Source organism: Anoplopoma fimbria, chromosome 12 (genome assembly GCF_027596085.1).
Source record: "Anoplopoma fimbria isolate UVic2021 breed Golden Eagle Sablefish chromosome 12, Afim_UVic_2022, whole genome shotgun sequence".
Taxonomy (NCBI): Eukaryota; Metazoa; Chordata; class Actinopteri; order Perciformes; family Anoplopomatidae; genus Anoplopoma; species Anoplopoma fimbria.
Window position 1 is genome coordinate 12,771,885 of NC_072460.1, and position 14,024 is coordinate 12,785,908.

The window sequence follows — 14,024 nt, forward strand, 5'->3', positions numbered from 1 at the left end:
GCCAATTCTGTGGCGCCTCGTTTATGCACCTTTCCAACCGCGTTCCTCAGTGACATTTCACCTTGATGTTACTTATGTTTTTATCTTGAATATATGCTACATCCAATTCAACTGTTATAATCATGACGTGATTTTTACGAATGCAAACAGCTGCTGAAGTAAGATCATTATATCAATAACGACATTCAAATTTGCTGTATTTCATGCTTTCATATAGCTAGTTAGCTATGTATGTATGCATGCATGCATGCATGCATACATACATACATGCATGCATGCATACATATACACATACATACTCAAACATTGCCAATTGAATTAATAGTAAATATTTAGGTTTTCATGACTACAGTTATACTTATCTGATAGAGATCATAAAATACAGCAGCAACAAAATAATGGACAGATGATGCAGCTGTGCCACACATCCTATTTAATTGACGTCTCCTTTAAATGATGGCTCTGAGGCAAGGATGTCATTTTGTTAAAGGCTCAATGCCTCTACTCCTCGCCTCTTTCTTTCTCACCTTCTCTGCTCGCATCTCTTGTATTTTGTGAATAAGACACAAGGAAAGGAAAGGACACATGCTAGCGTTTTGAAAAGTACCCACCGAAGACACAAGGAAAAAGAGAATCGAGGACACATGTTACATTGATAGGAAGCGAAACACCATGTTTGAAAAGTACCCATTGGTCCATGAGCGGTGCAGCTCACTTAACAATCGAATTGCTCTTTACTTCAGAGTCAACATGAGCGGATAGCCACCTGGAAGCAGAATTGAAACCGATTGTATTTCCCTGGTGTATGACTTGATACTAACTAATAACACTAATAACATTACTGCCAGATTTTTTAAAATTGAGAGAAAAGCTTTCTTTACATTCCTCAGCTTTCAACACCCAAGTGTGAATACAGTTATCACAAGTTATACTGCAAAGCAGGTACTGTTTTGGAAATTGTCTGACATTTGATGGCATTTACAACAGTAATAATAAAGCTTACAGGTTAATATGAATTAATTGAAACTTTTCCACCATCATAATGTCAACTAATGTTAACGTTAGTTCTTGGAATATAAAACATCAAACAACTTTGTATATGTATTTCATCCTAGATTTAAATTTTAGAGGCAATATGAACAATAAATGCGCTCATATTCCAATATTGCGCTTGTTTTTCTTTAACATTTGTTTTAGTTTCATAACAGGTTCAGTAGCCAATTCAATAACAGTTTGTTGTTTCAGTACACTAGTAACAAACATTGCTTTTGTCATTAGTAATAATGCATTGACTTAAGACTTAAAATGACAATGCTTTTGTAATAACACTACTGATTCAATTGTCCTAAAAAAATATATTTATGTCAAAAAAAGACTTAATTGCATAAAACAGTGAAGATGACTAGACATTGCTCTTGTATACTGATGTAGATTAATTAGGCTGGCTGAAGAATAATGAATCAATCACTTGATAACTGATGACTTTCTTCCTTGCTTCATTGTTTTTCTGGTTTAGTCATAACCAAATGTGCTGCTGCTTTAGTCAATATGCTCTTTAATATTTATGCACCTATACTGCAGCTGTGGTGATGCGTTGTTTCAGTGCTACAATCAGAAATGCATGTGTGTTTGACAGCTGTGCACCTGATAGCATTAGATGAAAATAATTGTAACGACTATGTAGTCATATTAATCATTATTCTAGTGTTTTTGGTCGTTTGCTGCGGATGCTGTCATTTGGAGACCTGTGTTAATCTTAAATGTTAAGCATCGCATAGGATATTAAAGTGCTGCTTTACACATAGGGTCGATTGGCTTAAATGAACATGCACTGCATCGATAAACAGTGGCCACTCATTCCCAACCGGAGCGTTATTCACTTTTTGCACACTACCCAGAGTCATGATGACTGTGCCAGCAGCTCGAGCCTCCGTCCTGTGGAAACTAGCGCGGATCATGAAACTGACGGATGAACACACTTCTCCATAGAGTATGTAGCCGGTAGTCAATCTGCATGAACGCTGAGCTGAAAACAAACCTCTCCGTGTCACGGTAGACCCTTCCGGCCGTGATTCAGCGCGTTATTATGCGTTTCTGCCTGCTAGTCTACTAACGCTAGCTAGCTGGCTGTCTGGCTAACGCGTGCTACGGCTGTCTAGCCCCCGAGGATCCCGGGTGGGAGCCGTAACACAGTCACGCTACCGGCTCCACGTACTCGACACGAGGCCGTCGGGCTGCCGCGGATCACTGTCGGTGCTCACGGGCTCGTTTCACTCGGGACGGGGCGGGAGTGAGGATTGCGGGTTTCCATCGCGGCCTCCGCAGCCCCGACCTCGATTAGTCCAGAGCCGGGTCCGGACAGCGTGGCGGGGTTATGAGATCTGGGTTGACAGCTCGGGCTCAGGTGGCTAACATTGCTTGTTGTTTATTTTTGTGTTACGTTTTACATGCTTGACGTTTCTTACACACGTGACTTGTTTGAGATTTGGCTGAGTTGTGTGGTTCTCAAACGCTTTGAAGTATTTGGAAAAAGGATCGTTTGCTAACGTCACCGGTAGCTCGCAGCTAGCAGGCTAACGGGCTAGCGTGCTAACAGGCTAGCGGGGACTCCGTGTGTACGGACCAAACACTGCGTGACGGTGAGCGTCGCGATGTCTTGTTTCGCCAGACGACCTGACAGCCGGTCACCGAGCAGGCCGATGTCGTCGGTGACTCGTAGCTACAGCCTCGCGTGTGCGCAGTGACTTGTTAACAGTTGGTAAATAACGTCGCGCTGTTAGCCGCGGTGACGGTAGCTCGGTAGCTGTAACTTAAACCGGTCAGCGTCCAGTCACTTGAGTTGATGTTGGGAAAGCAGCATACATCTGTTTTACTGAGATACCACTTGAATCAGAGTAAAATGCAAGAAACGTCAGACACGTTAAGTAGGGCCCAGCCTGGTTTAATTAACTTTGTGTGGTATGTAGCTAGTTAGCCACTAGCTATTGATCTGTCTGTCTGCTTTGTGATGTTCAGACCTTGATACCTTAATCGAGTTTTGTATCATCACATTTTAATTAACTATTGTAAATGTATTATTATTATTATTACTAATCAGTCATTTGTGATCTGCAACATATTTGTTAAAGGAAATACCCATATCCACGCCTCTTGCTTATTAGTTGAGTGCTTTGTAAAAAATGATTGATTGAAATTAACTGACTTCTGTTTGGGTGTGTGAATAAATATCTAACAAACAAATGCACAGAAAGAGATGATCCTTTCTTGAGATTGAATCTTTTAAACTATTGTACATTCATTTAAAATTGGGGTTGTAATGTGGTATGTGTGACATTGTTAATAGTTTGATCTTTTTTTACATCATTTTACAGATAACGTGACTGGAACATGCTGTTGAGTGGGTATTGCCAAATTTATTCTCTGTAAGTACATTTTACGTTGTGTACACATGTGGAGTTATAAACTCTTAATCTGAATGTCTCATTGTTTTTAGAATTATTTGATTTATAAATAAATATTTGGATTATTTACAAATAATGAAATGAAGTTCAGCATCACATGATGTTTTCTGATGTACATGGAAATTTACCAACAGGAGCAACAAATAGAGATTATCGACAATGAAGGTCGACAGAAGCAAGTTAAAGAAAACTCCTACGGAAGCTGTGAGTATGCTTCAAGCTTACTTGGGTTTACTAACTCCACCATTATTTTAATAGAGTTGGGATACCCAAGCTGAGCTTTACTATGACCAAATGTGATCGGAAACCATAGTGGGGGAATAATCCAAAGGATTTTCTATACAACAGGAGAGCTTAGTAAAAGGCGTTGCATACTATGTGTTGGAGGTTTGATATTTGTATTAACAGCAGTAGAAGCCTGGCAACTTCATCTCTTCATGAGATATTAGATATTAGAGCACTAATAACTAGAGATTCACCAATCGATTGGCTGCTGATTTAAATTTCTGGTTTTCAGCTCAGCTATGATCTGCTACTAGCTGATTGTTTAAATTTTTTTGCTGGTAACATTTACAAATATGTCCAGCTGCTGCATGATAGTTTAAAGTCAGCACAGAGTGGTCCAGACAGTAACGTCACAGCCAAAAACACAAGATGTTATCGTTGTGAAGGTTCCTCAACACGAGTCAAAAGGAATTAAAGTTTGCTGTTTTTCACAACTAAAAGTCCAAAATAAGGTGGTTGAACCACCTTAAAAACATTGGAACAAATAATTTAATCATACACTTAATATATTGTAATTCATTCCCATACATGCTGCCAAGAGTAATCGCAATGAATGTCTGCCGACAGCACAGGGTCTCTCCCTAGCGCCGTCCTGCTTATATCAGAGATTAATGGCTATCGTTAACAGAGGTTGCATTGACTTGCATTATGCTGCATTCAAGATCTATACAGTGAAATTGAGTACTAGGCAAAGGTAAATTATGTTGTAAAATATGATCTTGTTGGATCTAGTTCATGGTGAGAATCTTGAATTTATACAGTTGTTTACAGGAAATGTTTTCATAGCAATATAAAATGGGTATTAGAGAGGGGATTGTGATCTGTATAACTTTCTAACACTAAAGTTAGCTCTAACTTAGAACTTATTATTAAAAGTACTATTTCCAATATTTTTTTAATCAAAGCGAGTATTTAAACAAATACAAGGATGTATTTCCTTATCATTTCAATTGTGTGTCTTAATGCAAATGACCACTATGTATGACAATAACACAGCATTTTCTGTGGTGTACAATAACGACATGAAGTTAGTCTGGAGCCCTGCTGTCAATTATAGTTCTTGGAAAGAAAATAGGAATCAGCAGGTCAGACTTAAAATAAGTATTAATCAATATTAAGGTTTCTGTCTGTTATGCTGCCAGTATGTTTAATCAGAACTGCTTGATGGCTGGTCGACTGTTCTGAGCCAACCATTATAGTGCAGTGACACATTTTAGGGCAATATTGTCATTGTTTGGTCTTCCTCATAAGTGGGACAAAAACACCGGTACAACAGGTCAGCACTGTTTCCCCTTACTTTAAATACACAGAGGAAATGCAGATTTGTATGTCTTGGCATGTCACAACATCACTAATGTGTGTTATACTACGCTAGTAGAAAAGAGGCATAGGAGGTCCATGCACTCGGTACTGACTAACCATTTTATGCCTCTTCTGAACCAACAGCCTGCTGACTGCAGGATACTTATAGAAAAGCTCAAGGCATGCAGTGATGAGCAACTACTGGTGGAGCTGCAGCACATCAAGACCTGGAATATTGGCAAGGTAAGCCCCAAAGAGAAGGGGAGAGGTACCATCCTTAGTCTTTCTTTGGGAACTCTGTCAGTTCCCACTAGTCAGTAATGATTATGTGGAATATCACTGACGTAACATTCCAGGAATTTGACAGGCATTTGGACACGTCTTAGACTGCGTCTAAACAATCATTCTGCTGTGCCGCACATCATTATTTTAGGCTTGTACATCCTCTTCCAAAATACATAAATAAATTCCGACGTATATATGCCCTATCAACATTTGAAAGGAGAATACCACAGGGTAAGTTAGAGATGACAAAAAAATTCAAACCAAAATGCTTTAGTGTTAATGTGGATGTACTCTTTGACTGCTTTCCCACCAGGATACCCTGGTTGTTTAAACAATAATTACTATTTCCCTGTTTGTATGAGCATTTATGTTCTAAAGGGTAAAGAATAAGATGGGCACATGACAAGAACAGGTATGCAGTGAGTGCAGAGAGTATGAAAGCAAATGTGGATGCCACCCTGAATATACACAGATTGTTTAAACATCTCATGGATGGTGGTTTTCAGCAGTGTTATTTGGACACTGTTCAGATGTCCCACATGTAAAAAACGATTGATTATAACCACTTGATTAGCTAAAAAAAACAAACCCAAACAGGAAAACAAGCCAACTAAGGAGTTAAATGTTAAAAGGCATTTCACATCAGGTTTACATTAGGAAATATGTCATATGCTCGTATCGGACTTCATCCATTCCAAATACCCTTTTGTATTCAGAAAGCAGTCCGTTGTTTTTAACTTTTTTTTTTTTTTTTTTTTTTTTTTTTTTTTTACGGCATTGATAACTGAATATTATTTATCTTCAACAGTGTGAGCTGTACCACTGGGTGGATCTACTGGACCGCTTTGATGGCATACTGTGTGATGCAGGCCAGACAGTGGAGAACATGTCATGGCTGCTGGTGTGTGACCGTCCTGATAATGGACAGCTCAAAGCCCTGCTTTTGGCAGTGCTTAACTTCACAGCCCTGCTCATTGAGTATAGCTTCTCTAGGCACCTCTACAGCTCCATAGAGGTAGGCTTGAACCTGGTACACCCTAGACCACTACTCTGCTTTTCTGGGAAAAGTAAAGCAGCTCACTAACTTTAACCCTCTTTCATCTATCTCTCCTACCCCTTTTACAGCACTTAACCACCTTGTTAGCGTCATGTGACATGCAGGTGGTCCTGTCTGTGCTGAACCTGCTCTATGTGTTCAGTAAGCGCTCAAACTACATCACAAGACTGGGATCTGACAAAAGGACGCCTCTACTGGCCCGTTTGCAACACCTGGCCGAGGTATAGTGAATGCCATTGTTTTATATTGCCATAATTCCAGCTGTCCCTCAAGAGAAAGAGCTGTATTGTTTAGTCTCTTTGTTCCCTTCTGTAGAGCTGGGGAGGAAAGGAGAATGGCTTTGGTCTGGCAGAGTGTTGCAGGGATCTGCTTATGGCGGTAAGAATTTTACAATGTGCCGTTTTAATAATCGTCTCTATCAAATACCTACAGCTATGGGACTATTTGTTTTATGTTTATGAATTAAGGCTGTCAAACGAGACTAATTAACCACTAAAAATATACTATCATCCCTTACTTTGCTGCCACCTGATGGTACATGTGCAGAAGTACCCGCCCAGTGCCACCACACTGCATTTTGAGTTCTACGCTGAACCGGGCCCTGAGGTCAAAGTAGAGAGGAAGGTAAGGACCAAGATATTTATTTATGCAGTCATCATGTAATAAAAAACAAATATATTTGGGGAATATTTTGTTGATGACTTAACTTCTTCCTTAACTTTTGTGAACTCCTTTTCCTTGCAGACAAGTAGTAACACACTACACTATATTCACATCGAGCAGCTTGACAAGGTACAGTCAGAAAATAATTGTCTCATTAACAGTTGAGCAATAATACCTTGGATTCTTCAACCTACACATGTTCTTTGTCTTTTTTAGATTTCAGAGAGCCCATCTGAGATCATGGAGTCATTGACAGTGATGTACAACATCCCTAAAGACAAGCAGACCTTGCTGTTCACACACATTCGACTGGCCCATGGTTTCTCCAATCACAAGAAGAGGTTGCAGGCTGTGCAGGCCCGACTGCATGCTATCTCTATACTGGGTGAGTAGAAGCCTTCTGCCCAAGATAAAGTGACAAAGGTTTTTGTTCCAAGTTTTAACTTCTGATGTTTTCTCTTTGTTTGCAGTGTATTCAAATGCACTCCAAGAGTCAGCCAACAGTATTCTGTACAATGGCTTGATAGAAGAGCTCGTGGATGTATTACAGATTACAGACAAACAGCTTGTGGTAAGAAAGTATTTTGCATTTTCTGCTTAATCGCTATGTCATCACACTAAATTTCTATGCCGTGGTGCTCTATTTGTAAAATTACATTGGACATATTTTGCTGCTTTTGCTGATCCCTTTTTAGATGATCTTAATTTGTTTACTCTACAGTGTTGAGGCAGAAGTTTCATAAAGCCCCTTTTCATGTTCAGTTTCTGAAATGCTGAAATTGAGTTTGTTCTTCAGGATATCAAGGCAGCGTCTTTGCGCACTTTAACTTCGATTGTCCATCTGGAGAGGACGCCCAAGCTTTCCAACATCATCGACTGCACCGGAACTGCCTCCTACCATGGCTTCCTGCCGGTGCTGGTGCGCAACTGCATACAAGCAATGATCGGTGAGGATGCAGCCAAAGCAAACGTCTTTGGGTTTAGTGTGTGCTGCACAAGAGAGTGGGACATTTAAAATGAAAGCTTTGTAAACTTTTGATTTATTTTTCCTAGATCCTCTGATGGAACCTTACCCGCACCAGTTTGCCACTGCACTCTTCTCATTCCTCTACCACTTGGCTAGCTATGATGCTGGAGGGGAAGCCCTTGTGTCCTGTGGCATGATGGAGGCCCTCCTGAAGGTATATCCTGATTCTTCAAATACGGCATTTCCAATTGTGTTTTCTTTTTTTTCTTCATTTTTTTTATCAAAGTTTGCCCTTTTTAAAAAAATCTTACTTTTGTAGGTCATCAAGTTCCTGGGTGACGAGCAGGACCAGATCACGTTTGTGACGCGAGCAGTGCGGGTCGTGGACCTCATCACCAACCTTGACATGGCTGCCTTTCAGTCCCACAGCGGCCTTTCCATTTTTATCTGCAGGCTAGAGGTTAGTTATGCACTTTGCATTTCTCATTCCTGAAACAGCAGCCTTTAGCTACAGAGTCACTGAAGGTTCTGCTAAGCCCCTGGACTGACTAGTTCTTCCCTCCATCTCTCTCTCAATCGCTTTGTGTAGCATGAGGTGGACCTGTCAAGGAAAGAGTGCCCTTTTGTCATCAAGCCAAAGATCCAGAGGCCCAGCGCAACTGTTGAGTCTGAAGACATGGACACAGACATGGAGAGTAAGTCACTCCCCATCATAAATTAATATCCATAAGTCAAGGCTGTAATTTAAATTCTAGTCTATTCGTCAATATCACCAAATAAGAAAGTATCCCCTGGCTGTTTTGTTGATTTGCCAACATTATGTATTCTCAGTGTCAGAGGTTGCCATGGAAAGCAGCCCTGGACCGTCCACATCTTCTGGTTCCAGACCAGAAGCGGACCTCCGAGCACAGACCAGTGCTTCAAACGCGCCTCGTGCAGGTACACACAGCATACGCACACAAACCCCCCCCCAAAAAAAACTTGTCATTATTGTATTCTGTAGTCACTATGACACTCTGTCTCTCTAGGTATGCAGTGTATACCCCAGAGGGCAGCGCTGTTAAAGTCGATGCTTAATTTCTTGAAGAAAGCCATCCAGGACCCTGCCTTTTCTGATGGTATTCGCCACGGTGAGTCATTGGCAATTCTCTTACAAGTTGGATTGATTTGAGATCAAATGTTTTGTAGTCATCTTGTTTAGAAATATGAAACAAGTTAGTAAATTGTTGCCTCAAGAATGCAATATGCAAATCTTGGTTGTTAAAATGTGTACATGTTCCCTCTTTTTCTCACAAGTAATGGATGGGTCGTTGCCTACCTCACTCAAGCACATCATCAGTAATGCAGAGTATTATGGCCCTTCACTGTTCCTCTTGGGTGAGTTAACAGTAGCCCTCCAGAAAAGTTCTTTAAGCACTATTCTAACTGAGTAAAGTGCTCTCACTCTACTACAGAGATGTCATATTAAACTGGGTGTCAAATGGAGGATCGATTCGAATGTAATGAAATTTGTTTTCATTGTTTTGGATTATGATCTCCTTTTTTCTTTTTTCCCCTTCTGCTGTTGTCTTCGTCTTTTGGGTTTGTAGCGACGGAGGTTGTGACGGTGTTTGTGTTCCAGGAGCCATCCCTGCTCTCCTCCCTGCAGGATAATGGTCTCACTGATGTCATGCTGCATGCCCTTCTCATCAAAGATGTGAGTCTCCAGCACTTCTCTTCTGCCTCCTCCTCCTGTCTCTGATGGTTAACACCAGTTCAATATTATCAGTTTCCTTTTATCTCATTGTCTCAGCTGTGACTAGTATTTTAAAGATGGCTAAAAGATTTACAATTTGATGTCAATATCATACCCTTGTGCTCAACTCTTCCTTTGCTTTGATATTGGTTGACTTTAAGTGTAAAGCGGTTGCCTTGTATCAATAGATGATACCAAAACATACCTGAATCCCTGTGTGCAGATGCTGAATAGGGGGAAAGGTAGTCTTAAAAGAACACTCTGACTCCATTCAGTGTTTTTATGAAGTGTAAAGATAAAACGATATGTATTGGAAAATCAATACAAAAGATTTGGATGAATAGAAGACACCAAATCCTACTAAAATTTTGAGGGGAAACGGTAAAAAAAATAGTTTTGTCCGTCATCAAAATAGCCAGACTTTAGCAGCTTTATAGTGTCATCTGTGTGTATGAGCTGGGAGGGGGAGAGAGAGAGAGTGTGAGATGTCTGTATGTACACAAGGGGAGAGGCGGCGGCTCTGCCCCACCTCTCTGCTATTCATACTGAGAGGAAGGAAAGAAGAAGAACGCAGTGATCTAGTCTGCAATCTATGGAGGATGTCGGAAACGAATAGGATTTAAATTTGTAAGGCGATCATATTGTACATGGGAGGGGGGAAGCTAAGCTACATTCAACAGCACTACACAAGAGTTCTGGCTACCTTCTTTAAGTTGTTGGCTAAACGTTAATGAGTTAGTGCTAGTGCTAATGAATTAGTATCTCAAGCTACCTCAGACTTACTATGCCACTGTTTGCTCACCGATGGCTTCTCTTGGCTACATCAAGCCTACATCAGTGCTTTAACTAAACCAGAAACCTGGAATTACACTACACAGTGTTGTATTCAAGCTGGCTAAAATGTGTAGCTCGCAGTCTAGCTGTGCCGGATATTAATTTAGCCAGATGGCAAACTTGGTAAACTTTAACAATGGATACTTTAACCATGGATGTATTAACGAGCACTATGGATCCCCACGTTCCTAGTTTCCCACTGCTAGAATCACCTCTGGCTCCTTGTGTCTTACTGCTATACTAATAGCAGCTAGCTGTGTACATATGCTATCACCATTGTGGTCATTGTCAGTGGATCCAGTGAAATAACACTTGTCTGTGCATTAAGTGTTTCCAGTAGATTTAGGATTCTGTTTGACGACAAATGTTACCTTATTGTTTTCACATTATGCAAACATTTAAAGATTATAGGGTAATATCATAATTTATTTGCAACCATGGTCGATGAGCTGCAGCGAGCCATATTGGTATAAGATGTACTATGAAAGTATGAATCATATCAGAGCTGGATCCAGTGCGAACCAGCACTGTTAAAAAGGAGCAGGTCTATGTTGGATTTTTTTTTTTTTTTTTTTTTACTGTAATTTCAAGTTCTTCATTGTGTCTCTGTCCAGGTTCCTGCTACCCGTGAGGTGTTAGGTTCTCTCCCTAATGTGTTCAGCGCCCTGTGCCTGAATGCAAGGGGCCTGCACTCCTTCGTTCAGTGCCAGCCGTTTGAGCGCCTCTTCAAAGTGCTTTTGTCCCCTGACTACCTGCCTGCCATGCGACGGCGACGCAGCTCAGACCCATTGGGTAAGTTACACTGTATGCGTTGTGTTATTCAGATCTTCCTTTGTGGAACCTGCTAGAATGGGTGACATGTTCTGGATATGGCTTCAGGTGACACTGCATCCAACTTAGGGAGTGCTGTGGATGAGCTCATGAGGCACCAACCCACTCTGAAGACTGATGCTACTACTGCCATTATTAAGGTAGCGTATGTTCATTCACAAGAGATCTTTCTAGTGTTACCACATGGTTTTGCAAGATAATTAAAGCAAATTTGTCATACAGTTACTGGAGGAGATCTGCAACCTAGGTCGAGCCCCTGAGTACATCTGCCAGAAACCGTCTATCCAGAAAGCAGATGGTACTGTTGCGGTGCCACCAGCACGCTCCAGCCACGCTGCTGAAGAAGCTTCAAGTGAGGATGAAGAGGAAGAGGAGGCCCTCCACACATTCAGCCAGCAGCAGGGGGAACCAGAGAGCAACAGACAGTCAGTGCCACTTGAACTGTATGACGCTGAGTTCATAACACAATAGAATAGAACAACTCTTTACAGACTTTATTTTCTTCATGTCAATCAACAAGATTTCAGATATTAGCGTTTGTAGTCATTCTGATGATGTGTGTCTTCTTGCAGGGTCGTGGGCACTGAGGAGCGGATACCCATTCCTCTAATGGATTATATCCTGAACGTGGTGAGTAGGAATTCTTTGACAATTTTAGAATTAAATATTTCAAGCTTTAAAGCGGAGCTCACCCAGTGTTTCTCACACGATTTTATGAGACTATGGTGGGTGGACCTGGGACTTTCTAGTGGGGTCACAGCCCCATGCTTCCCCGGAAGACTTTTTTCCACGTTATTGAGCGGCTAGGTCTATGAAAAGTTTTCTTGTTATAAATTGTGAGTTGGCAGTGGTGGAATGTAACAAAGTACATATAAGCTAATCTAGTACTGGACTTAAATACAATTTTGAGGTACTTAGCTTGAGTATTTCCTTTTTATGTAACGTTATACTTCTACTCCACAACATCTCTGAAGGGAAATATTGTAATTACTTTTAACTTCTAACATAACACAACATTTATTTTACAATATTAGTAACTATTTGGGCTACTTTGCAGAGCCAATTCCTTACGACAAAATATAAATCAACTAATAAGGCGTGAGTCACTTTCACTTTCTATAATACTTTTTATTTTTATTTTCATTTTTTATTTTTATCTTGTCTTTCTTCTACTATGTCTCTTGTGTGCACTTTACTCTATGCTGCTGTAAGCCTGCACATTTCCCTGCTGCGGGACTAATAAAGGATTATCTTATCTTATCTTATCTCTTAAGCCAAACTATAAGCAGTCGCTGCGCAGCGCTGCATTGGAAAAGTGAAACTAAAATTATTTTGGGTTCATTATGAAACCGTGGCGGAAAAATAGACTTTGGTGGGCCGCCAGAGTCTTGGTGTTTATTGGAAACAATGCTCAATTAATTTCACACACGTCACTGATTTGGGATGCACATGTTTTCTAGATGAAGTTTGTGGAATCCATTCTAAGCAACAACACCACGGATGACCACTGTCAAGAGTTTGTCAACCAGAAGGGGCTGCTTCCTCTGGTTTCTATTCTGGGCCTGCCCAACTTGCCCATCGACTTCCCCACCTCTGCTGCCTGCCAGGCTGTGGCTGGTGTCTGCAAGTCCATATTGGTGAGCACAAAAGAAAGATCACTGTTTGTGATATATATTTTTTTCTTCTTTGTTGTATTTATTTATGAGGAACAACAGACATAAACATCACTATCCTGTGCCAGATGTAGCAAAATGACTCATTTTGTTTACACAGTTGCTTAATTTAGACTAAAGTGTTTTCCCCTTAATTTCTCCCCGTTAGACTCTCTCTCATGAGCCTAAGGTACTCCAGGAGGGCCTGTGCCAACTGGACAGTATCCTGACGTCTCTGGAGCCACTTCATCGACCAATTGAGGTGCCTGGTGGATCTGTGCTTCTCAGAGAACTGGCTAATGCGGGCCATGTCACCGACCCAACGTTGTCAGCCCGTGCCACACCACTGTTACATGCTCTTACTGCAGCACATGCCTACATCCTCATGTTTGTCCATACTTGCAGAGTAGGACAGGTAAATATGGATGCATTTTCTTAATGAACAGAATAAACAACCCCTCTTCCTGTTTTACCTTTAATTGATCTACACTGTAGAGACTTTGTGTTAATCTGTATGTAAAAGATGTAATTACATCCACTGTGTATATCATGCAAAGGGTGATAGATTTTTTTACAGGCCCTTTTCAAAAATATGCCTTTTAAAGCTAGTTTTGACTCCAGAGTCTATTCTATTTCCCACATTCATTGACTGATGTATGCAAAGTTGTGCTCAAGTGGCAAATGAGTTAACTTGTTATGGGCAGATACCATCTGGGGAGGGTTTCATATTTTTACTCCGAATGGTCCAGCGCTCAGAGTGTTTCTCCTCCTTTTCTAAACAGAGTGAGATCAGAGCTATCTCAGTCAACCAGTGGGGCTCCCAGCTCGGCTTGAGTGTTCTCAACAAGCTTAGTCAGCTCTACTGCTCTCTGGTTTGGGAGAGCACCGTGCTGCTGTCCCTTTGCACGCCTAACAGGTGAATTTCTTATCCTTTACACCCTTTTCTTTTTTT

At 40.9% G+C, this 14,024-nt stretch overlaps 1 protein-coding gene across 11 annotated transcripts in view; it reads left to right on the forward strand.

The window, feature by feature from the left end:
• Positions 1 to 14,024, forward strand: part of huwe1 (HECT, UBA and WWE domain containing E3 ubiquitin protein ligase 1) — a 44,289-nt gene that overhangs the window by 2,786 nt on the left and 27,479 nt on the right. For 7 of the 11 annotated variants that reach the window (XM_054608390.1, XM_054608383.1, XM_054608392.1 and 4 more), the window contains 25 exons: positions 3,372 to 3,422; positions 3,596 to 3,665; positions 5,193 to 5,291; positions 6,142 to 6,348; positions 6,459 to 6,611; positions 6,706 to 6,768; positions 6,937 to 7,014; positions 7,135 to 7,182; positions 7,270 to 7,438; positions 7,524 to 7,624; positions 7,850 to 8,000; positions 8,107 to 8,234; positions 8,340 to 8,480; positions 8,610 to 8,715; positions 8,852 to 8,959; positions 9,049 to 9,150; positions 9,317 to 9,397; positions 9,610 to 9,716; positions 11,204 to 11,381; positions 11,469 to 11,560; positions 11,643 to 11,863; positions 11,993 to 12,050; positions 12,881 to 13,057; positions 13,242 to 13,487; positions 13,855 to 13,988. In XM_054608390.1, the coding sequence (XP_054464365.1) occupies positions 3,621 to 3,665; positions 5,193 to 5,291; positions 6,142 to 6,348; positions 6,459 to 6,611; positions 6,706 to 6,768; positions 6,937 to 7,014; positions 7,135 to 7,182; positions 7,270 to 7,438; positions 7,524 to 7,624; positions 7,850 to 8,000; positions 8,107 to 8,234; positions 8,340 to 8,480; positions 8,610 to 8,715; positions 8,852 to 8,959; positions 9,049 to 9,150; positions 9,317 to 9,397; positions 9,610 to 9,716; positions 11,204 to 11,381; positions 11,469 to 11,560; positions 11,643 to 11,863; positions 11,993 to 12,050; positions 12,881 to 13,057; positions 13,242 to 13,487; positions 13,855 to 13,988 (2,993 nt within the window). In that variant the 5' untranslated portion in view covers positions 3,372 to 3,422; positions 3,596 to 3,620. Of the gene's footprint in view, positions 1 to 1,894; positions 1,991 to 2,379; positions 2,405 to 3,371; positions 3,423 to 3,595; positions 3,666 to 5,192; positions 5,292 to 6,141; positions 6,349 to 6,458; positions 6,612 to 6,705; positions 6,769 to 6,936; positions 7,015 to 7,134; positions 7,183 to 7,269; positions 7,439 to 7,523; positions 7,625 to 7,849; positions 8,001 to 8,106; positions 8,235 to 8,339; positions 8,481 to 8,609; positions 8,716 to 8,851; positions 8,960 to 9,048; positions 9,151 to 9,316; positions 9,398 to 9,609; positions 9,717 to 11,203; positions 11,382 to 11,468; positions 11,561 to 11,642; positions 11,864 to 11,992; positions 12,051 to 12,880; positions 13,058 to 13,241; positions 13,488 to 13,854; positions 13,989 to 14,024 lie in introns of those variants that run through there. The other 4 variants (XM_054608393.1, XM_054608391.1, XM_054608386.1 and 1 more) reach the window with 3 other exon arrangements.